Here is a 24,207-nt window from a genome sequence, read left to right on the forward strand (position 1 = left end):
CAGAAGGTGAGGATGATGGCCTGGGTCTTACTGGGCATGAGCACAAAGGAGTTGTATAAACTTAGAATAATTAAGTGTATAATTTTGTCTGACATCAAATACCATCTGATATTATAGACTAATAGATAAGTGATCACAGGTGGCCAAGTTTAGAAAAGATGGTCCAGGAGCTCAAACTTCTATCCACACTTTTCTTTCCTATGTATTGGGGGAAAGCTCAATATTAACTTTTAGCTGAATACTTCATTTTATTAAAAGTATGTGTTTATTGATCACCTACTGTGTGGTAGGCCCTTTGAGGCTCCAACAAGGAATGTGGCCGTCTGAGTCCCTACCCTCAAGGAGGGTAGCTGGCTTCCATGGGATCCGAGTAAATGAAATAGCACAGGGGTGCCAGTGCCCTCTGTCCCTGCCCCTTAGGTGATAGCACCTTCCTGGTGGGTATCTGGGCCAGAGCTCAAATTTCAGTAGCCAGAGAGGCACATCGTCTGAGGGAACATTTCTTAGAAGGCAGAACATTTCTGACGGGCGGCGACAGAGTCACGGGTGTGTCCCGGCCTGTGGGCAGCAGCGGCTTCCTGGCATTGTCAGGTGCACTCCCACTGCCTAGGGGACGTTGATGGTGAAACTGGATGGAGCTGTGTTAGAACTGGAGGTCACAGGATGCAGTTGGTGGTGCCCGTGGGACAAATGCTGGAATTCAGGCTGCCCCTCTGCCCCCTGTTCGCAGACAGGCAGGCCCCGCGTGCCGGCCCCAGGAAGGCTGTGCAGCTTAGAAGGACACTCAGGAGCCAGTGGTGGCTGTGCAGACTTCCTGGGAGCTCCTGGTGGGCTGGCCTTTAGAAACGCAAGTCCTCGTGATTCTCACTGCTGAGCCAAACCATAGACAGAATCCTTTAGAGCAGTGGTTCTCAACCTTCTGGCCCTTTAAATACAGTTCCTCATGTTGTGACCCAACCATAAAATTATTTTCGTTGCTACTTCATAACTGTCATGTTGCTACTGTCATGAATCATAATGTAAATATCTGATATGCAGGATGGTCTTAGGCGACCCCTGTGAAAGGGTCGTTCGATCGCTAAAGGTCTCGCGACCCACAGGTTGAGAACCGCTGCTTTAGAGTCTTGGGGAAAATTTTTTTCCTAAAGGAATGACATTGCTTCTGGTATTAATCAGTACCTGCCTTGAGCTAGGTGGCGATGCGGAGGGGATGGAGCACACAGAAGGCCTTCAAGAGAGACCGACACAGGCAGCGGGGCAGGTTCACACACGTGCTCTGAAGCCAGGTGACCTGGGTTTGACTCCCAGGCTTGTCACTTCACGTGTATGTGGCTTTGGGCAAGTTGCTAATTTGTCTTTGCCTCAATTTCCCAATCTGTAGAGTGGGAGTGATGCTGATACCCACATCCTAGCATATGTGAGGGTTAAGGGAATGGGAACATGTAAAGTGGTGTCAGGTGTCGGGACAGGTTCTGGCTGGGAGTCCTGGCCTCTGCTGTGGCGATGCGGTCTCAGCGCACGGCATGCCTGTTCCTGCAGCCGCGTTTGGCAGCATCACTGTAATGACCCAGTTGATGACAGAAAGCGCCTGGGAAAATGAAGTAACTAAATGCAGTGCTATTACAGAAGCCTGCAGCTGCTTGGTTAAAAAGAAAAAAGAAAAAAAGGTGAAAGTTGCCAGAATATGTTATCAGCATATGTTAAATCCAGTAGTTTTAACAAGCCATTGATTTAAGCTCTTAGGCTCCCATCTAAATTCTTAGCTGTCACACTGTCGGTAGACAAGAACATCTGCTTTCGCCTGAAGAAGCAAAGACAAATGGGTTTATTCTCGGCATGCTCTGTCCACTCCGCCCGGCACAGCTGGCTCGCCCTTGAACGTGCCTCCAGGTGTGGAGGGGGCAGTGTGCTTAGGCCTCAGGGCTGCAGGTTACAGGGCATGAGTGTTCTGAGGGTAAAATAAAGGTCATCTTGAGCAAGCGGTTTTAGTAGTTTTCAGGTTTGGGGTTCCTGATAGCCTCACCAGCACATGGCGGGATCAGGGACAGGGCCTGCATGCTACCTGACAGTCCTGACCTCTGTGGCCTTCCCTGAATCTGTTGGAAGCACACATGTGACCTGATACCAACCATTAAGTCTTGGCTCTATGCCTTCTCTGCTCTCGGCCTGCGGAAGGCTCTGTAAGGTGGGCTCTGCCTCCTGGCTGCGTGATCATGGGTGACTTCGCTTCTTCAAACCAGTTTCTTTGCTGTAAAATGGAAACATAAGCAGCACCCGCTGCCTCGGATTGTGACAGATTCGATGATGTGGCCCCTGTGGCGCTGTCAGCACCCCGCCCGGCTCGGTGTGGACAGGCCCTATTATGAGGCTGCTGCTGGGGAGAGACCGTGCGGCACCTGCTGCCAGGAGGCCTGCAGCCCAGCACGGCAGGGAGCTAACATGCATGATCGTTACCTGTGCGGGACCAGCTGCGACTGCGGGCCATGGGGGCCGTGTTCGGAAGGGCCCTCGTGGCCCCGGGTGGACCAGCCAGCAGGAGTCCGGGCCGGGGAGTTGGTCTCGCCTGTGTTCAAGTGCAGGTGATGCAGGTGCTCTGCACTGGTGGTCCGGCTGGGACGGCAGGCGGCAGGGAAGCCGCCCTGGGGAAGCCGAGCTGAGCCTTGCAGACCTGAAACTGGGGCAGGTAGGATGGGACACTCCATCAACAGCCGTCTGCTCCCCTCTCCTCCCCCTGCCTTTGGCACTCAGTCCCCGCCCCTTTCTAACGTTATCCGTGTGTTAGCTCTCCTCTCACAGCTGCGCCCCAGTCTCAGGAGGCACTCTCACACCTTCCCCCAGGAGCTTCCTCCTCCCGAAGCCCACCAGGACTGAGCACAGCACCCTTCAGGGTGAAGGCCCGCCCTGGAGATTTCTCACTGTCTGACCCCACCTCCCACCCCACCCGCTGCACTTGACCCCTGGCCAAGTCTCTGCTCATTGCCCTGCGTTCTGTGTTCTGTGTTCCATTCCTGGTGGACGTCTCACAGTGCCCCAGGTCTCCATGCTGTCACAACTTCTTCACTTTGCCAGCACTGTTCTCTGCCTGGAATCCTTTCCCTCGCCTCTCCATCAATGTGGCCAGCCTCCTACTTGCCCATTAATGTGCCAGCCTCCTTGAAAGTCCTTGAAAGTTCAGCTTGGATGTTGCCTTCAGTATACCTCCCCGCCCTGCCCCTCCCTCAGCCAGGCAGTACTGAAGCAAGAGGACGAGCATCGTGGTCCTGTGCCCAGGCACACGTGTGTTGAGCATCTGTCTTTAGCGTCTTGATATCTGAGGGGTGAGCCTGAATGTAGATGGACTTAGGGACATAGATGGCTTTTCAGTGCCTGTCACCTTGAGCACTCCTTTCTCCCCGTGGCCCAGCAGTGGTCACAGTGCCGGCACTTAAACATACAACACGTGCTTCTGGAAACATCCTTCCTGAACTCCTTGCTGCTTTTCAGATTTTCAAGAGTAGTTATTTAAATATAGGGTGGGGCAAAAGTAGGTTTACAGTTTGAATGGACAATAGTACAATAATTAATCCTCCTATCTAATAAAAGAGAAACATGGTAATTAGTGTACAACCGCTACCCTTCCCATTGGCTAATCAGGGCGATATGCAAATTAACTGCCAGCCAAGATGGCGGCCGGCAGCCAGGCAGCTGGAAGCGAACATGAGGCTTGCTTGCTCCAGTGACTGCAGACTCCAACGTTCCCTGCCTGCCTTGCCGGCCTCTGAGCTGGCAGTTTGAAACATTGTAACAAATATAGAAGCTAAACAAAACCCCAGAAACCAGCTTTCAGCCGGCAGGATCTCAGCTGGAGATGATACAGTGTTTCTATTATAGAACCGAAACAAACCAGATACCTGCTTTCAGCAGCAGAGGCCTTGGCCCAGAATAAAAAAAAAAAGAAAAAAAGGAGCGGTTGGGAGCTTCAGTCACCCACCAGCCTGAAAACAGCCCTCAGCCCCTCACCCAGACTGGCCAGGCACCCCAGTGGGGACCCCCACCCTGAAGGGTGTGTGACCAGCTGCAAACAGCCATCATCCCCTCATCCAGGCTGGCCAGGCACCCCAGTGGGGACCCCAACCCTGATCCAGGACACCCTTCAGGGCAAAACAGCCAGCCCCTACCCATGCACCAGGCCTCTATCCTATATAGTAAAAGGGTAATATGCCTCCCGGCACCGGGATCAGCGTGACAGGGGGCAGCGCCCAAACCCCCTGATTGCCCTGTGGCTCTGTGTGTGACGGGGCAGGGCCACAACCTCCCTATCCGCCCTGCTCTGTTCGTGACAGGGGAAGGCACCCCAACCCCCTGATCAGCCCTGCTCTGTGCCTGATAGGGGGGAGCTCCCCAGCCCCCTGATCGCCCTGTGGCTCTGTGTGTGACAGGGTGCGGCGCCCCAACCCCCCCACCCCCCTACGGGCCCTGCTCTGTGTGTGACGGGGTAGAGCCATAACCTCCCCATCAGCCCTGCCCTGAGTGTGAGAGTGGCGGTGCCCCAACCCCCTGATCGGCCCTGCTCTGTGGGTGACAGAGGGCGGCGCCCCAACCCCCTGATCGGCCCTGCTCTGTGTGTGACAGGGGGCAGTGCCCCAACTCCCCTATGGGCCCTACTCTGTGAGTGACAGGGGGGAGCTCCCCAACCCCCTGATGGGCCCTGCTCTGTGCGTGACAGGGTACGGAGCCCCAACCCCCCTGATGGGCCCTGCTCTGTGCATGACAGGGGGTGGCGCCGCAACCTCCCCATCGACCCTGCCTTGAGTGTGACAGGGGGAAGTGCCCCTACCCTGAGCGTGACTGAGGGTGGCATCGCAACCTCCCAAATCCGCCCTGCTCTGTGCATGACAGGGGGCGGTGCCCCAATTCCCCAATCGGCCCTGCTCTGAGCCCGACCAGGGGCTGCACCTAGGGATTGGGCCTGCCCTCTGCCACCCGGGAGCAAGCCTAAGCCAGCAGGTTGTTATCTCCCGAGGGGTCCCAGACTGCGAGAGGGCACAGGCCGGGCTGAGGGCCCCTCCCCCCCCGAGTGCACAAATTTTTGTGCACCGGGCCTCTAGTAAATAATAATAAAAGAATAAGAATAAGCTGTATTTCACATACTCACAACTGTAAACCTACTTTCCTCACCTTGTATGTGCTGATGGGTTGTACCAACATGGACCTTGTTAAGAAACATCCTTTTCTTTTCTGTAAATCTTTGTACAAGGGTTTTGAAAGTCAGAGATGGGCAGGTTTCTGGAGAGCCGACATGTTTTGATGTTGGTGACCAGTTTGAATATTGTTGGTGACGGGATGAAAGCCAGCTCGCGTGGTGGCTGCCTGGGGACTGTCAGGTGCGCACGGGCCGTGATGCTCTCAGCTCTCCGGGCCACCAGCTCAGCGACACTGACGGGTTTTGTTGGTGATTTTTTTCACCTTGCTGTAAATTTCAAAATGACAGCAAGGCCCTCTTTCAAATGGGAAGTGAACATGTGATGTCACTTCCAACTGGTTGTGAAATGCTCGCTTTCGCCTTCCTAAAAAGGGGCTGCTGAAGGGTAGGGCTGAAAGCTCGGGTTCAGCCTGTGTGTGTTGGTGCACTGCTCACCTGCTTCCCTGACTGAGGGCTAACAGCCAGGCCAGGCCTGGGCTGGGGGACTATGGAGGGAAAATAATGCAACAATTAATAAATAATAACACAAGTGCCTGGTGCAAATCTCAGTGGCCTCTGGGGAAGGCTGCCAGGCCACCTGACTTCCAGGGCTTCTGTCCCCATGGGAGCGCGACATCTCAGTCCCTCCCCCCATTGCCCATCTCCATGCGTTCTGTGCCTTCCCAGGCTCCTCCCACCACTCCTCAGAACCCCTTCTTCACCCGGTAGCCAGGCTCGGGGTAGGAGAGGCGCTGGTAGCCACACTGTGCGTAAATCAGAAGTGAGCAGCAGTGCCGCTGGTCTCCGCAGCCTGAGGACCGTACCCTTTTCTGCAGGAGTGGGACCCTGTTCTCCAGGAGCTTCCAGATTCACTCTCAGCAGGGGTGAAGTACGAGCATGATGAGCCAGGCAGAGACTTAGAAACGCTAAAACTGGCAGAAGGTTGGCTGGGGTTTTTGAAGACAGGGAGAAAGGGGTTGAAAATACAATAGATGGTTTTTCTGCCCCATTTCCTCCAGGAACCAGGTATTTCTGGTGTCCAGGATGAGCTACGCGGTGCCCTTTGAAGCCAGCAGCTCAAAGAATGAAACATTGAACACCCGATTATCCCTCCAAATTAGCCACTAGAATTTTCTCAATTATCCGTTTATTATTTACAATTTAGATGAGCTAGTCTCTCCTTTAACATATGAGAAAAAGTGGCCAAAGCTCACCTTAGTCCTTGTCCAAGCAGAGAAGGGTCTGCAGCTGTGGGATCTTGGCAAACGATGCGACTTCTCTAAGCCTTGGTCTCTTCATCTTAAAGCGGGGACGGTTATTCCTGCTTGTTACGGTGGTGGCAGTATTTGGAGGTGTAGTACACCTATTGTGGTGTTTGGCACATAGTAGGTGCTCAGTAAGTGGGAAATAGTGTTGATTGCTATGATGGAAGGCAATAATAATCCGGCAAGTGATGACAACAAGGCAGAAGACACCTGTTTATACCCATGATGATCAAAGGCCTTTAGCCAAAAGTCTGTAATGTAAGATCATTTTACTATGAGTTACTAAAACATTATTATTTTAAATCTCTCCAGTTAGGCATCACCTACTCTGGAAAGCTGTCCCTGGCCCCTCAGTCTGCATAAGATGCCCCCCCCCCCCCGGGTGCCCTAAGCCCCTCACTTCCCTCCATCATAGCCATCCCTGAGCTGGTCTGTCTCCCTCCCTGACCCATAGGCCAGAGCAGGGACACTGGCCACGTGGACATTGAGAAGCTTCGAATGGCTGTTTTGTAAGTTCCTGCTGGTTAAGTGAAAGCGGGAGCTTGTCATCTAATGATGTGGGGATGCCTTTCAAATGGGAGCGGGATGGGCCTTCGGGAGCCTGGTGGGCATGGAGGCTGCTGCAACAGCAGTGAGGGCCAGGCTATCCTACTCCCAGAGGCTCTGTCAGGTGGGCTGCTGCCCAGAGCCCCAAGCCTCCCAGCGTGCTTGCTTCTGTCTCCTAGGTCGGCAACTACAAGCGGACCGTGAAGCGAATCGACGATGGCCACCGCCTGTGCAGCGACCTCATGAACTGCCTGCATGAGCGGGCGCGCATCGAGAAGGCGTATGCGCAGCAGCTCACCGAGTGGGCCCGGCGCTGGAGGCAGCTCGTGGAGAAGGGTAGGGAGGCCCCTGCCCAGGACAGCTCTGGGCAAATTAGTGACCTCTCTGCGCTGGTTTCCTCTTATAAGGAACTGGGCAGGAGTGCGTCTTGCAGTTCTGGGGCTGTGATTCCTTTGGGAGAGCAGCAAGGTGCTGTCCCCCAGCAGCACAGGCTGCGTGAGATTTCCTCTCCTCATGGCAGGACTGCTCTAGGGATAGCATCTGAGGCTCCCAGGGGCCCACACTTGAGAAAGCTCCATCCGAGCAGAAGCCTGGCCACTCAGCATCGAGCTTCTGGCCCTGAGAGCTGTTGAGGTGTGAGCCCGGCCATGGAGCGAGTCAGGCGGGGCTGGATAGTGACATCCAGCAGGGCTTCAGTTTTGAATTTTATTTATTTATTTTTTTAAAATATATATTTCTTTATTGATTTCAGAGAGGAAGGGTGAGGGAGAGAGAGATAGAAACATCAATGATGAGAGAGAATCATTGATCGGCCGCCTCCTGCACGCCCCCTACTGGGGATCGAGCCCACAACCCAGGCATGTGCCCTTGGCTGGAATCGAACCCGGGACCCTTCAGTCCACAGGCCGATGCTCTATCCGCTGAGCCAAACCGGCTAGGGCCAGTTTTGAATTTTAATGGAATAACAGGTTTTGCCTCTCTCCCTCCCTAGCCAAACAGAAGATTCTGGAGCTTAGTGACAGAAGGCTACTGTGGACATGGATTGTGCTCAGCGCACTTCCCAGCAGTAGAGGGCACTTGACTGGTCCAGGGTTTCCTAGGACAGAGCGGGGGTGGCGGGGGGGTAGGAGCTTCTCAGGGTGTGTTTCTCAGGTTCTTCTACCATGACCGCTGTCCTCGAAGGTGCCAACCAGGGCACCTGGGTCAGGGGTCCTGGAGGGTCGGGGTTCAGGAGGGCAGGGCTCCCAGGGTCTGGACCAGCAGAGTGGCTGTTCATGGATGAGGCGTAGCCAGGGATGGGCCCATCCCTCAGTAAATGGTAGCTGTTGTCATTTGTTTCTGCCTCTCAGGATCCGGCTGTCGACACAATCCCTCGGTCCCTTCAGAGCTCGAGGGTCACCTTGTGGATCCTGCCCGGCGTTGCGGATCTAAGCAGGACAGGGAGCTGCAGGTTTCATAGACGCCAGGGATTAGAGGTTCCCCCTCCCCCACCAGTGCCTCTGTCATCACCCAGCTCACACAGTCATTGTCCCCTGGGAGTGCCTTGAGGACAGAACCTGGGGCTTCTATGTTCATCCCCAGCTCTGCCTTTCTCCCTCCCTCACCTCATGCCACCCCACATCCTCAAAATGACAGGCCGCTTGTCATTTCCTTCCTGACTCAGGCACCCCACCCCACTATCTAGAGATTTCCATCTGACCGGAGCAGGTTCCTGCCTCCGACTCTTTCCTCCCCCAAGACAGAGCTTCTGCTCTGCTGAGGGCACAGGCCGGGCTCTTCCTGGGAGTGAATGACAGGTCCTGCCTCATCCCTGGGAGGGAGAGTGTGTGGCCCAGGAGAAGGGGGCCATGGTGCTGAGGAGCCCCCCAGAGGGAAGTGTCCTGGGAGAGAGGTCAGTTCTGCCGAAGGCCCCTCCCCCAACAGCCAGCCTTACACAAATTAAAACAGCAGAAATTTGAGTTTCTAAAGAGCCCAGTGACTTCAAAAAGGAAATTTATTTCATCTCTCAAGTTCCCTAGCAAAAGAATGGCCAAGCTGATTCAGCCTCAGTTCCTTATTATTTCATCATCCCAGGAACTGAAAAAGGAACAGCCGCTGAGAGGACAGTATCTGAAACAACCACAAGGAAGCCTCCTGGCCAGACAGCCAGGCTGCTGGCCCCAACTCCCTGGCAGCGGGGAGAGACTGACAGGAAGTCCCCTGGAGGGCCTGTCCGCCCCACGGGGACAAGTGACCACCAGCTTCTCTCCTGTGCAGGGCCTCAGTACGGGACGGTGGAGAAGGCCTGGATGGCCGTCATGTCCGAGGCGGAGAAGGTGAGCGAGCTGCACCTGGAGGTGAAGGCCTCCCTGATGAACGAGGACTTCGAGAAGATCAAGAACTGGCAGAAGGAGGCCTTTCACAAGCAGATGATGGGGGGCTTTAAGGAGACCAAAGAAGCCGAGGACGGCTTTCGGAAGGCACAGAAGCCCTGGGCCAAGAAGCTGAAAGAGGTGCACCCTCCCACAGGTCCCTTCCCTTCCGCAGCTCCCTTCCCTCCTGCAGCTCCCTTCCCGCCCCCTGCAGACCTGTGCTCCTGGCTGGGACCTGTGGCCCTAGTCCTCCCTACCAGCAGTGCTCCTCCCACACTCTCAGGAATTCCTGCGTTTGTTAGCATCAGAAATAAAGGGCCACCCCTCAGGCCATAAGCCCTTAGTGGCTAACATTTACCCAAGTTCCAGACTTCAATTTAATCCTTATCAACCCATTTTACAGTCAGGACACTGAGGATCAGATACTGCTGATAGAGCTCAAAACCCAAACTCTTATCCACTAGCAGTACTTGCCCCAGCCTGGGAATTGTCTGCTAGAGAGATTTGGGCTAGTAGAAAGGATTGGTTTAAAACTTTTTTTTCTCTTATATGTGTTTTTCTCTCAAATTTGAAAATGATACTGAGTTTGTTTTTCTGAAAGGAGCAACCGAAGCCACTTAGTCTTGTCCAGCCTTGGCTCGCTGGAGGCTTTCAGACATACACACGCCCCTCCCCGCCCTCAGCACTTGCGGGGGGCCCCCCCACCCGCACCCTGGCCAACCCCTTCCTCTGGGGTAGAGGTGCCACTTCCTCCCCCTCCCACTCCCCTGGCTCTTCTCAGGAGTTGCACCCTCCTCCTCAGAGTCACTCCCTCACCTGCGTATCCTGGTGGGAACTACAGTCTTCCTTTCTTTTCTCTGTGTCTTGGCTTTTGTCGCTTCCTTTCTGTCCCTGGCCTCATTTGTAATGACACTATCCCCCTCATGTGGCCGTGGTTACATGCTCATCTCTAAAATGAAATCCATGACTGGCTCAAGTAAGGAAGCTTCCGTTAAATGAGTTATACATATGTCGTCAGCACCTATGTGCGTGTGTGTGTGTGTGTGTGTGTGTGTGTGTGGCTAAACAATGGCCAATGGGAAGTGTGGCCTGTGACCCCGCCTTCCAGTGTTACCTCCTCTCTTGTGTTAGGTTTCTCTTGTGAAGCTTTCTCTGCATTTGCTGTTCTCGCTGCTGGGCATGCTCTTCCCTCAGGTGGCCAACCCCCCCCCCCCCCTTTAATTCTTGCTCCATGTCATCTGGGTGGCTTTCTCCATGCCCAGCTCCACTACTGGCTTCCCATCTCTCTTCCTTGCTTTCTTCTCCTCCTTGGCACTTATCACCTACTAATTTACCCTGAACTTGAACTATTTCTTATGGTTGCCTCCCCAGCTAGACCATAAGCCCCATGAATGCCCAGGTCCTTTGTTGGTGCCATACCTCATTCTAGTGCCTAGGACAGCGCCTGGCTCCAAGCAGGCACCCGTCAATGTCTGTTGAATGGGGCCCTCTGTCATAACGGCGTGTAGTGATACTGAACACAGCTCTGTCCCTGTGCTTCCCTCGCTTCTTGAAAGCACAAGCACTTCCCAGGGTCTCTGTAGCCTCCGGTGAGGATTTTGACCTTTCAGAATCCCGAGGTTCAGGAACTCCTTCTCCCTGCAGGTAGAAGCAGCAAAGAAAGCCTACCACGCAGCGTGCAAAGAGGAGAAGTTGGCGATATCACGAGAGAGCAATAGCAAAGTGGACCCATCCCTGAACCCTGAACAGCTTAAGAAGTTGCAAGACAAAGTAGAAAAGTGCAAACAAGATGTCCTTAAGGTAAATCATGCACATCTCTTCCCGTGGTGAGTGCGCCGCCTCTCCCGCTTGTGTATCTGGCACACGGGAGCCTCTGCCGCTGCTTGGCTGCCTGGGTGAAGAGAAGGATACACAGTCACACGCATTCCTGTCCTCAGAGGGCCTCTCCAGAGCTCGGGGGTAGGGTGCTGGGCAGCTGGGGTGGCTGTGGGCAGAGAGCGGGAAAGAACGCTTGTGCAGGACACGGAGGTGTGAATGGCCCAGCGGGAGCTGATGTATGAGCTGATACAGACGGTTTTGAGGACCAAATTGCCAATGGCCTTGAGAGTCAGGCAAAGTAAGGAGCTTGAGAAGCTGCTGATGGAACCACTGCAAGAAGGGAGGGCAGAGGTGTGGCGGACCAGGCCGTTTAGAGTGATTGCTCTGGTGTGGAAGCGAGTCCCATGGAGGGTGGAGGCTGGTGCGCTGGGCCGCAGGGAGCTCAGGGCCTGGAGCAGGAGGGTTTTTCTGGCAGCCTCAGCAGTGAGGGCCCCAAAGAGGTGTGGGCAGCGGCTGCAGGAGCTTGGGTGGTGGGGCAGGTGCTTTCAGCCAAGAAGAGACTGTGAACAGGTAGTGTGGCTTCTGGGTGCCATCGTGTCTTCCACTATGAAGGCCCCCCCCCCACCCCGCAGTGGATTAGGGAGAAGATCAAACAGGATGTTGATGAAGGGCTCCTCAGGTGCAGGTGGGCTTCTGCCTGGAAGGTCTGGGTCACAGGACTTAAACACGAGCCAGCAACTTGTGATTGAATAGTTCCCAGGAAGTGGGCTGGGCCTGTGCCTGGCCTCCAGCTTCCAGCCTCTCCGTGTGCTTTGCTCTGAGGGAGAGAGAGGCTGCTACTGTCAAGGGACTTGAGGGGTGCAAAGGAAATAGATCGGGGTGCTTCTTAGATGCAGGTCACAGCTCCTCACCGTGCTTATTCCTTATACACCAGCGGCTGGTGTAATATTGTCACTTGATAAGTAAGTCCAGCTGCTGCTGAATTCAGAAGTGGTGGGGAGGGACTCAGGCCGTGAGGACCCGCGTGGCACAGAGCCTGGCTCGCCTCCTCTTGGTGGTGACCCTCCCTCTGTGGGGTCTGCGTTTTCTTGTAGACCAAAGAGAAGTACGAGAAGTCCCTGAAGGAGCTGGACCAGAGCACCCCCCAGTACATGGAGAACATGGAGCAGGTGTTCGAGCAGTGCCAGCAGTTTGAGGAGAAGCGCCTGCGCTTCTTCCGGGAAGTTCTGCTCGAGGTTCAGAAGCACCTAGACCTGTCCAATGTGTCCAGGTGGGTGTCCTGCTAGCCACAGAGCACGTCACAGTGAAGTCAGCGGAAGGTTGCTTTCGAGCAAAGCTCAGTCACTGGTCTCCAGATATGGGGTGGCAGCGGTGGTCAGGTGAAGTTCCCCTGCCCAGGGCAAGCCCCTCTGCTGAGCCTGTCGCCGCTGCTCGCAGCAGCTGGTCACTGGCCTGAGCCCCCCGGCCCCATTCCGCACAGTGAGGGGCTGCTCTACCAGCTCTGTGTGCAGCACTGGGTCTACGCACGGGGAGGGCTGCGGCTCGGACTGGCTATAGGTGGTGGATTTGAAGTCAGCCCGGTGCAAGTACAGCATTTCCGGGCTGGCATGCCCTGCCCCCATGACGGTCTGACCTTGAGGCCCCTTATAAGTCCTCTCTGTCCAGACTAGCTGGCTGCCAGCTCGGTCCTAGACTTCTCAGTGGTCCTAGGCCCGGACAGCACAGCCCCTCGGAGACTCAGATCTGAATGGTGCTGGGAGACTGGGAAGCTTTTTCTGCACTTCTCTGCCTCTGGTCCCATGATGCCTTTGTTCAGGCAGAGGTCTGGGCAACCCTGGACATAGACTTCTGCCATCCACAGAGCAGGGCTTGTTACCAGGAAATTACGTTACCTGTGTCTCCTTCTGTATAAAACAACAAAAGCAACAATTATTGCACAGCTACCCTGCCACCATTTAATTCATCTTTATGACAGTCTATAAAGTAGGTGGCATTGTCTTATTGCTGAGGCGGCTGAGGCTGGGTGAGGTTAAGTGACTTGTCTGAGGCCACACAGCTGGCTGGGGCAGGGCTGGGCTCCTCTCTGTGTAGAATAGCTCCCGCACGTGAGTGCTTGTGTGAGTGCTTGTCCTAGGTTGGCATGCTGGCCTTGCTCAGCCCTCCAAGCCACTCTGGCCAGTAGATGGTGTAGTAGTGTCTTGGGGCTGCTGTAACAAAATACACAAACTGGGTGTTTCCCTCATCACAAGTCTGTTCTCTCTCCTGGAGCTGGAAGTCTACAGCCCAGGTGTCGCAGGGCAGGCTCCCCGAGCAGGTCTAGCAGGGGTCTTCCTGCCGATTCCAGCTTGTGTCTGCTGTCAGCCCTCAGCCTTCCTAGGCTATAGACCATCACCTCAGTCACATGGCCGTCTTCTCTCAAGGTGGCCTCTCACAGTCTTCCCTCTCCGTGGCTGTGTCCAAATCCCCCCTTTTTTATAAAACGATGTCCATAGATTAGGGCCCACCCTAATGACCTAATTTTAACTTGATTTCCTCTGTAAAGACGCTGTGTCCAAAGAGGTACTGGGGGTTAGGACTTCAACATCTTTTGGATTCAACCCATAATAGATGGTATTGTGCCCACTCCACGGAGGAGGAAACTGAGGTCTAGGGCGGGTAAATGACCCATAGTGACACATACTCCTACTCAACGTGGTCAGCTTCTTAGGAAAGCGAGCTGCTGTGAGCTGTCCAGCAGGAGGCGTCCCCACTTCTGAAGGGATGAAGAGGAACTTTCCCGACACTGGATTCTGGAGCTGGTTAAGTGGGACCACCCGGATTGGTGGCCTGTGTGGCCCAGATGCCGGTGTTTTCTGTATTACCCCGTACAGAACAAAGCCAACTTGCCCCCTGGTGATTGAAAACTGGCTTGTTAGAAGCCAGAGCTGTGGCTTCCACGCCATTGTTGTTGGTGGTCATCTGTGCATGTTGAGGCCGGATGACCACCCAGCCGAGCCAGGGCAGGGGGTCCTGGTCAGTGTGAAGTCAGCTGTGGAGGCTGCAGACCTCGGTGCCCGTTGTGGCAGGCACTGGGCTGGCATGAGTGTGGCCGTCCCTGCCTTCCAAGAGTCACGCTTCTTTCTGATTTAGCTACAAAAACATTTACCGTGAACTGGAGCAGAGCCTCAAAGCTGCCGACGCGGTGGAGGACCTGAGGTGGTTCAGAGCCAACCACGGGCCGGGCATGTCCATGAACTGGCCGCAGTTTGAGGTAGGAGGAGGCTGCACCCGGGACCCCCTTGGCCCGGCCGGGGCTGTGCCCACGGGTCGAGTCATGCACTTTCTCGTTCCACCTCCGCGTTGGCCTTTGCCCTGCTCATGAGGCAGCTGTTACCCAGCTGCGCTCGAAGGCAAGCTGATGTCTGATTTTGTGGGGCTTCCGGCGTTGCTGAAGGGCCTGAATCTCGAGGGAAGGTGCAATTATGTCCTTTCTCGATAAGAACTTTGGTCACCTGTTGACATTGTTTCCTCAGGGCGAGTCCCAGGAGCTGCAGGACATGCAGGCCTCCCCCACCCCCGACCCCCAGTTCCCTGTCCCACCTGGGATGTCCGGGAGGGAGCGGCCACAGTGCACACCAGCCTGCGGGCCACGGCACTAGCTCAGCTGCCTCTGGTCCAGGCCTGAAGGGGAGTGTGGGCTCAGTGTGTAGCTCTTCTTCCCCTTCACACTTTCCTTATTTCAGACAGTACATTTGGGTTCAGGGTTAACTGTCCTCTTTTCCCATTTTCCTGGGTCTGAGCCTTCCAATGTCTACATGCAAAATGCCTGGGGATCTCAGACTCTTCCAGCCCAAGGATTGGGTCGCCAGGCCCCCCGCCCCGCCTGCCCCACCTGGATGGTAGCAGAGGCGGCCGTGGGCACTGGTCCTGCTCCCTGTTCTCCGAGGGCGGGGATTCTCCCCTCGGCGGTGGAGCAGGGCCTCTCCCGGGAGGATGTTGGAAGGGACTCTGCCTTGGACTCGGGCCGAGTGGCTTCCCCCGACTCAGTGCAGCGAGAGCCCAGGTGCGGTGAGGTCCCGCCTCACCACTTACCAGCTGTGGGGTGATGAGCAAGTCATTTGCCCCTTTTGTGACTCAGTTTCCCCAAGTCTAAAATGTGGTGTGGACAATCGCTGTCTCCTCGGGTGCCGGCTTGGCCCCATTTTAGCCTGCAGTTGCTGAGTCCTCACACGTGTGCCTGTGTTTTCTGGAGCTTCTCAAGGAAGCTTCTGCAGATGTCAGAAGGGCCCCTGCAGCTGAGCACCCCGCCCCCGCACCATTTTTAGGACATTTCCCAACAGGAAGCCAAGAGCAGGCTGTGCCCCTTCCTCAGGCCCTGGGACAGAACAGGCCTGGGGCCCTTCTGAGTGGAAGGGACCTGGAGGAGAAAGGAGAAGGCGCCCAGCCTCCCCACACCCCCACAGTGACTCAGTGGGAAGAAGCGGGTTGAAGACGTGTCTTGTGCACACAGCACCCACCCCATCCCTCCCCCCTCTCCTTAGGGTCGCCTGTCAGTGTCAGCACCCAAACAGCAGGATGGCCTGGGAGGAAGACAGGCTATCTCCTGGGGTGGGTGTCTGGGCGAGCCCCTGGGTGGCCCTTCTCTCTGCGGATCCGGGACCAGCGCCCACATGGGCGGATTGTGCTTATCTTTCTCTAATGAAATGATTTGTTTTGTTTTCCATGCCACAAGGATGAAGTAAGTTACTATTTATGGCTAACTTATTGAATCCCAAACCTCCTGCGGCGTGTGCAGCCCCGGGGTCTGTGTGTGCCCACAGCCTGGTTCTGGAAGCGTGTGCTGGCCCCGCCTGCCAGTCAGGCTGGGCTTGAGCACATCGGCCGCAGGCCACCAGGCAGGACAGATTTACATCCAAAGGTCACTGAGGGGACTCAGGTTCCAGCTGAGTTCTCAGCCATCTTATTTCAATTGAGCAGTAATAGACAAGTGGGTGCCCGAGCTCCCACTGACTGTGGAAAAGTAACTTTCTTTCTGGGTCTCGGTTTCCTCCTCTGAGCAATTGTTAGACTTGGGATTTCTAAGATGGCATCGAACCTTAAGATCCTGTAACTGCACGTGAGCAAAGCGGGGGACGTGGTGGCGCCAAGCGCTGGTTCAGTTAACGCTGTTTGATAATTGGTGCTGTCGGGAGGGGGAACCGCATCAGCCATGTGCGCACGTGCATTTCTGGAAAGTCCTGCTACAGCCCCATCCTCCCCCTCCCCTGCTCTGTGTTTTCCAGGGCATTTGATAAAATGGTTCATTTACTGGGAAAGAGCGGACCTCTGGGAGATAGGTGCATGGAATAGGAATAGCAAAGCACGCCAGGGGAGGGGGCCACTCCTGGGAGACCTGAGTGGTCAGCTTATCTGCCCCTTTGGTGATGCAGGGCCCCCCAGCCCCCGGTGTTATTTGCACCCCAAGGTTTTGTTTCCTCATTGCAGACGTGCTCAGGTCCAGTGTAGGGCACAGTCAGCTCTGAGGGCCAAGCCCCTGCCCATGTCTTAGACTGATGTGGCCTCACACAAATGAACTTCTGGGTTCTCTCCTTCGGTGCCTGTGCACAGGAGTGGTCTGCAGACATGAATCGGACCCTCAGCCGGAGAGAGAAGAAGAAGCCCGCTGACGGCGTCACCCTGACAGGCATCAACCAGACGGGCGACCAGGCTCTGCAGAACAAGCCCAGCAGGTGGGTGTGGGCAGCCTCCATCCCTGGGCCCTCTGCATGGGCCAGGACACCCGCCCGCAGCTTGGGCACCTGGGCGTGTCCCCAGTGGCTCTTCACAGGGTCCCCCTTGGGCCTCTGTCCAGATGCTCCCTGGGCATCTGAGTTTGGTGAGTTCTGTGGGCGCGGCCTCAGGGCACCTCTGGGGAGGGTCATCTGTCCAACGGTGCTGGAGCTGCAGAAGGATCAGAGCGGGAGCCTTGGCCACAACATGCTTTGGGCCCCAAGTGAAGGGAGAAGCTGATCGGTGCTGGTCATGTGTGTCCCAGTGGTGCCCACAGGCAGGTGGAGGTCACATCATCTGCTTCGGCTGCTTCAGGCATCTGGCCAGGTTTGCACTTCCCCCAGGCTGTATGCAGGTACCTGGGGAGGGGGGGCACGTTGTCAGGTGTCCCCTTTCTGAAATCACCTCTTTGCTGAGAGCCTTGGTTATTTCTCATTGTTTGGGTAGAAGAGGTGGCCCTGAGGCCATGAGGCCTCCTGGATAGTGTATGCTAGACAAGGCCTGTCCTCACCACAGAGTTCCCATCGGATAAGCACTGTCCCTCTGCAGAGCTGTGCCTGCAGGCGGCCCTCCCTGGGAGCCGTGCCCGACCGGCCGAGGCCTCCATCACACCTAGGGAAGATGCATCACGTGGTGATGATGCATCACATGATCGTGGCTTCCGAGGAAGGGTCAGCACAGGTTCCAGGGCCTTTCTGTAGCCCCAGACACCGAAGCCCCCGCCCGAACCCCCTTCCCCCGCGGGCAGACATGGCTTGTCATCTTTCAGCTGCTTTGTCACTGTCTGGGCCGGTGGGCTTGGTTAAGTGAGTAGAGCAGTAAGCACCATCCCCAGGATCATGCCAGCACCTATGTGATGGGGTGGGGTGGGGAGGATGACTCCCCAGTGAGTGCCTGGGTCAAGACCGCCTTGGCTGCCATACAGATTCAGCTGCCCAGGACCAATCCCCTCTCAGGAAGTCAGAGGAAGGTGCCAAGGAGGGAGGAGGGCCTGGTGGTCTCAGACACGTGGCCCAGGTGTAGGCAGCGGGCAGGCAGGGGTCCAGTGCCCTTCACCAGGCCTGAAGTCGGTGAGGTCATGGGTCACTCCGGTGGCATTTGAAGCATTTCTTCCCCTCCCCTCTCCATCTCTGAGCCGTCCACCCAGAACTTTGAGTGTCTGCTCCACGCAGCCTGGACTTGGCGAGAGGTGGTGCTGGCTGCCGGAGCCTGTCCTGGGACTTGGTGTCTGGCCCATCAGCTCAGAGTTACACGGGGTGCCGGGCTCTCGGGGCCTATCTTCTCTACCATCTGCCCTGCGCTCGGCACCTGCAGTCCCTGCACCCCGTCGCCCCTGCCTGTCAGCCCTCAGGCCAGGCTTGGGTCTAGTTTCTCTCTGATCCTCCCAGGCCTGGCACACAGTAGGCAGTGGACATAGTTGTAAGATGGGTTTTCTCTCTCCGCAGCACAAAAGGGGTTCTTCCTTCCTAGACAGGGCTGTTGAGCGGCTCCCGTGCTGCGTTTGGAAGCTCCAGGCCCGGAAGACCCTTTAGTAGTCAGAGGAGGGGTGCGCTGTGCTGTGGGGTTCGCAGAGCTCTGGGAGCCTCCCTCTCATCAGCAGGTTCTGAGCCCCACAGGCTGAGCCCCATGGCTGTCTGGCCGGCCAGCTCCCAGGATGGAAATGCAAGTCTGTCCCCATGTTCGTCCCCCAGGGCTCTGATGCACGGATGGAAATGCAAGTCTGTCCTCTTCGACCAGCGGTTCCCAACCTGTGGGTCGCGACCCCTTTGGCGGTCGAACGACCCTTTCACAGGGGTCGCTTAAGACCATCCTGCATATCAGATATTTACATGATGATTCATAACAGTAGCAACATTACAGTTATGAAGTAGCAACGAAAATAATTTTATGGTTGGGTCACAACATGAGGAACTGTATTTAAAGGGCCAGAAGGTTGAGAACCACTGTCTTAGACACTTTGTGTGTTTACAACCAAAGTATCGCCAAGTATTTTGCTGAAACTACTTTCTGCTCAGACAACATATTCCTCCCATCTGACTTGTGCCTTTAGCCCCTGGCCCTGTGACCCTGCAGCTGGGAGCACCCGGGACCTCAGGGGCTGCCATGCTGGGGTCCCCTGAAAGCTCTCTCTCTCCCCATAGCGACCTTAGTGTCCCGAGCGTCCCCACACGGTCAGCGCAGTCACTGTCCAGCTACAACCCCTTCGAGGATGAGGACGACACGGGGAGCACCGTCAGTGAGAAGGAGGACATTAAGGCCAAAAAGTTGGTGAACAGACGTTTCCCTCCGGTTTTCACCTCGCTCGCTCTGTCTTTCTCCTTCTCTCTGTCCAGGGTCTCGGCCCCTTGGCACTGAAAGCAATGCATGAGGCCCGCAGGCGGTGGCCCAGCTGCCAGCTGTGACAGTCTCTGGCTTTTCAATTTCGCAGGGAGGGGGGCACCAGTTAACCTGTGGTTGCTTTTCTCTGTCCTCCATTAACCGTAGTCAAGGCCTCTGCACAGGAAGACAGGTCTCGGGGTGGCGCTGCTGGAGCCGCCGGCCCTGCCTCTGCCAGGAGCTGGTGCGGGTCCGGCAGGGAGCCTGCCGCGCTGTGATGCTGAGGGGCCGTGCTCCTGCGGAAGGAGTCCCCAGCCCAGCCAGGGCCTCCTGCCTCTGGCAGCCCCATGCTCACGGCCCCGGCTCCCCCCTTTCTTGCAGCGTGAGCAGCTACGAGAAGACGCAGAGCTACCCCACTGACTGGTCCGACGACGAGTCTAACAACCCGTTCTCCTCCACGGATGCCAATGGGGACTCCAATCCATTTGATGAGGATGCCACCTCGGGGACGGAAGTGCGGGTCCGGGCCCTTTACGACTATGAGGGGCAGGAGCATGACGAGCTGAGCTTCAAGGCTGGTAGGTGGCTCCCCGTTGGCATCTGGAAGAATGCTGCCAACCAAGGCTGCTAAATCCCTGCTGGTTTCAAGTGTTGGGTCCCCACTTCAAGAGTAGCAGATGTGCCGAAACCGGTTTGGCTCAGTGGATAGAGCATCGGCCTGAGGACTGAAAGGTCCCGGGTTCGATTCCGGTCAAGGGCATGTACCTGGGTTGCGGGCACATCCCCAGTGGGAGATGTGCAGGAGGCAGCTGGTCGATATTTCTCTCTCATCGATGTTTCTAACTCTCTATCTCTCTCCCTTCCTCTCTGTAAAAAATCAATAAAATATATTTTAAAAAAAAGAGTAGCAGATGCTTGCCCAGCTGATGTGGCTCAGTGGTTGAGCATTGATCTGTGAACCCAGGAGGTCACAGTTTGATTCCTGGTCAGATGCTCAGGTTGTGGGTTCGATCCCCACTAGGGGGCGTGCAGGAGGCAGCCGATCAATGGTTCTCTCTCATCATTGATATTTCTATCTCTCCCTCTGAAATCAGTCAAAATATATATATATTTTTAAATGTAGCAAATGCTCAAGGCCAGAGCTTAGCAGGTAGTGAGGTGCCTGTGCCTTTGCTAAGATGGGGCCTCCAGCGGGCGAGGCCTGGGCACCACAGGCACTGGAGCAGGAGATGCTGGTCGCCAGGACCACCCAGCCCCCCAAACATCTCGAGCACCGGCCCGCAGTCCCCTAGGAAAAAGCCTTTCTCCACGGGCCCCCTGGCGGTGCCGCCTTGCCCAGACCCGAGTGGCATTGGTGTGCCCTGGGCAGCAGAGGTTCGCCTTAGGGGCGCACCTCTCACACTCTCCCTGTAGCCATGCTGTGTTCCCCGTTACCACCAACACAGCTCTGTTGCCAGGAGCTGAAACCTGACCTCAGGGCCCTGCGCGCATTTTCTAGCCTGTGTCTTTTTTATTCTCTCTTTTATTTTTATTATTTTTTAAAATCTTTATTGTTAAAAGTATTACATATGTCCCCTTTCTCCCCCTATCGACTCCCTCCAGCCCCCACTCCCCCCGCCCCCCCACCCCAAGCCCTCACCACCCCACTGTCTGAGTCCATGGGTTATGCATGTATGTATACAAGGGCTTTGGTTAATTGCCTCCCACCCACCCACCCTCCCCCACATTCCCTCCGAGATTCCGCACTCTGCTCCATGCTTCCATGTCTCTGGATCCACTCCGTTCACCAGTTTATTTTGTTAATTAGATTCCACTTATGAGTTGGGCCCAGAGTGGGGGCTAAGATATGAGGGAGACTGACCCGGGGGTCAGTGTGTCACGTGCCTGCTCACCAAGACCCCTCCGTCTTTGTCTTGCAGGGGATGAGCTGACCAAGATAGAGGACGAGGATGAGCAGGGCTGGTGCAAGGGACGCTTGGACAATGGACAGGTTGGCCTGTACCCAGCAAATTACGTCGAAGCGATCCAGTGACAGCCCAGTGGGCGGGCTGGCGGAGGGGTGCGGTCCCAGGAACTCCGTTAGCCATCGGCCTGGGCAGCACTCCGGCAGCTCCAGCCGGCCGTGGCGTCCACTCCTTTTCCTGCAGAAGATGATGGTTCCATTGCTCTTGGCTTCATGGTGTCTCTTGAAGACAGACGAGCCGGTCATGTCACCTGGGACTTGGCAGCCTTTCCACAGTGCAGTTGGAGGGATCTGAGCACCGGAAGACGCAGTACACGACACCCCGCCCTTGCCCGCACCCTCTCCCCGCTCAGTGTGCATGTGGCTTATCATGGATCTGAATATTCCTGGCCTGTCTTTCCGCCTCTCCTCCGCGTCTGGGGGGTTACCCTGATTCTTGTTCCACCAACTTCTTTCTCTGATGCGCTTCTCACCCGTAACTTAAATGAACAAAATGCCATTTTCTGAGGTCCTTAATTTAAGGCTGTGTACAGTGGTACTTTGTTGTACCTGTTCATCCATTCATTTAGGCTTAAGTTATGGCACAGATTGCCATATACCAGGCATGAGAGGTGGTACCTCTGCTTCCGTGTTGAGCTGTTACTTGCCCACCACTGCCTGGGGCCGCCTGGCCCATTCAGATAGGGCGTGTGAGGCGGGAGATCACAGTAGAGAATGGGAGCACATATGGCTGGGTTTCTACTGTGAGTGTGGGTGTCAGAAATAACCTGTAGTACTCCCCGAAGTCTCCATATTTAAAAACTATTTCCACTCTCTTCGTGCTTACAACTTTACTCTTGCAAATGAATAATTCTGTCAGTGATGTGGAAGGCTAAACTGAAAAGACTAGCTTTTCAGGCACAAGCACCTGTAGATCAAGACACTTTATGTGGGACTGTCATGTCCTAGTGTATCTTATATATTATTTGATATTCAGAGAATCTAAAGAGCTTGTCTACTGTTTTCATGAGATTTTAAAGGCTCTTGACAGTGGATTTAATTTGTAAACTGCTTGAAGACCGTGGCCTTGGGGCCCAGGCCTGGCTGGTGGGCTGGGTGGGCCTTCTCCAGGCTTGGACGTGGGCCAGGCCCTCGGGCCCTGGAAGTGGACACTGCCGGAGGGGAGTTCGTGCCACGGGCCAGCTGCAGGTCCACTGCTCACTCGCCGTCGTCCCTCCGTAGCAGAGCACTGTGCGCTCCGGGCCTCTCAGCAGCTGCGGATTCCGTCATCGTGTCCCTCCTGAGCCAACGGAAGCTGGGCCTCACCCACAGCACCAGGGTCTCTTCGGAGCGTCCTGGTCATCAGGGAGCAGACGTGCCGCGGCAGGAAGCTACACTGTAATCAGGTGGGGAGGGGGGGAAAGCTTTTATTTTGTGTATCAGACGTGGAGAAATGCTGCCGCCATATAAGCTATGCATTTACTCATGTTCCAGTGAGCGCGACGTCTTGCTTGGAAGTGGTTGTGTGTATGTGTTTATCTTGAAGACTTACCAGCAGAAATCCTCATTCCTTTGCTACAGATTACCAAAAATTGTCAAGTCTTTTCAGTTCAGGAGTTTCTTTAAATGTATAGTATTTTAGGGAAAAGAATCAATAAACTATCGATCTTGTGAGTGTGATGGTCTCTGTGCCATGCGTGTACCTCATGCTCACATCAGCACGTGGGCGTGTCTGTCGCACTTACCAGCTTTGGGGCCGGGTGAGATCCCAGGCAGGCTGCTGCCCAAGGGCCGTGTCCCCGTCCCACTGCCCCTGCTGCATCAGAGGTGGTGGAATTTGAGGCACCTGAGCCCCTCGGGGTTTCTCTTTCCCCAAAACCTGCTGCTGTGTGGCCTGGGCTTCCCCAGTGTGGGGGCTTCCCTGAGCCCATTTCCTGAGCACCTGCTGCACGCTGGGCCCTGTCTGCTCTTACACCACCTGCACAGAGCGTGCCCATCTCCCAACCCCTGGGAGTGGGTGAGTCTCCCCGTTTCCCTTTAACACCGCAAGGAACAGGCTCCAAGGGCAACTCACCTGAGGAGGCCCAGCGGCCCGTACCCCGAGTCACATCCCCTCGGAGCCCTCCATGCTCACGTGGGCGAAGTGAGGAAAAATGCCCGAGTGAGGTGAGAAAGATGAGACAGACGGCTGCTGCGGCCACCATCAGCAAACCCGGTGAAGCCGCCCGAAAAGCACCCACCTGGGCACCGGGCTCTCGGGGAGCCAGGAGTGAGGGAGCAGCTGCCAGTGCAGTGTCAGTGCCCGGCTCATGATGAGTCTGTCACCTGGCCGCCTGGTCTGATGGGTGATGGGCTCCTGCTCTCCACTTCTGAGGAGTTGGGGCCCCCTGGAACCGCCCGCTGCCACGGGGAGACGTAGGACAGGGTGCAGGGAGGGCCCAGAGCAGGCTCCGGGGCACCTGGCGAGCTCATGCATTGTACGCCAGCCCGCGGGGAGGTGGGAGTCACCCCATTTTGCAGAAGAGGACACAAGGTCCGGGAACTCCAGTGAATTGCCCACAGTCCCCTGACGGAACTAATTCAAACCCGCATCTGCACGATTCTTAAGGGCAGCCCTTCCCGGGTCCCTCCATTGACTGATAAAGAGCAAGGGGGCGAGCAGAGGAACCCTCAAAAGTCGGACGAAACCACCTCTGCTCAGCGAGGCCCTTTTCTCAGCCTCCTGTCATTTCCAGAGCCCCCGCAAGGAATCCTGAAGGGCCCTCACTGCCCACCTGCCCACTCCTGTCCTGGCCCTTAACTCCCCCCTCTGGGCCTCAGTTTCCCCAGGAAAGAGTGGTGCCTGCCTTCCCAGTTGGAGGGTCCGAGTAAGGAGGGAAAGGCCACAGGAACTCAGGAGGTGGTAGCTTAGTGTGGTTATGAGTGAGTGACACCCCACTCTCTCCTTCCCCAGCCAGGACTCTGGCATCCTTGGCCACCAAGTCCTCTTCCCCACTCAGTCCTTTCCCTCCCTACAGCCACAGCCTGGGCCAAACTACCCCTTCTCCCCACTGGATCAGG

General features: G+C 55.8%; 1 protein-coding gene across 3 annotated transcripts in view; it reads left to right on the plus strand.

Moving 5' to 3' along the window:
- The window catches only part of PACSIN2 (protein kinase C and casein kinase substrate in neurons 2), a 65,290-nt gene extending 42,465 nt beyond the window's left edge, over window positions 1–22,825 (plus strand). Inside the window, exons 3-11 of one of the 3 annotated variants that reach the window (XM_006106226.3) lie at window positions 7,152–7,308; window positions 9,229–9,464; window positions 10,968–11,123; window positions 12,236–12,411; window positions 14,271–14,391; window positions 16,728–16,849; window positions 19,031–19,153; window positions 19,587–19,783; window positions 21,125–22,821. In XM_006106226.3, coding sequence (XP_006106288.1) covers window positions 7,152–7,308; window positions 9,229–9,464; window positions 10,968–11,123; window positions 12,236–12,411; window positions 14,271–14,391; window positions 16,728–16,849; window positions 19,031–19,153; window positions 19,587–19,783; window positions 21,125–21,237 — 1,401 coding nt within the window. In that variant the 3' untranslated portion in view covers window positions 21,238–22,821. Of the gene's footprint in view, window positions 1–7,151; window positions 7,309–9,228; window positions 9,465–10,967; window positions 11,124–12,235; window positions 12,412–14,270; window positions 14,392–16,727; window positions 16,850–19,030; window positions 19,154–19,586; window positions 19,784–21,124 lie in introns of all 3 variants that reach the window. The other 2 variants (XM_023747055.1, XM_006106228.3) reach the window with 2 other exon arrangements.
- The last annotated feature ends 1,382 nt before the right edge of the window (window positions 22,826–24,207 follow it).

Source organism: Myotis lucifugus, unplaced genomic scaffold (assembly GCF_000147115.1).
Source record: "Myotis lucifugus unplaced genomic scaffold, Myoluc2.0 scaffold_786, whole genome shotgun sequence".
Lineage (NCBI taxonomy): Eukaryota > Metazoa > Chordata > Mammalia > Chiroptera > Vespertilionidae > Myotis > Myotis lucifugus.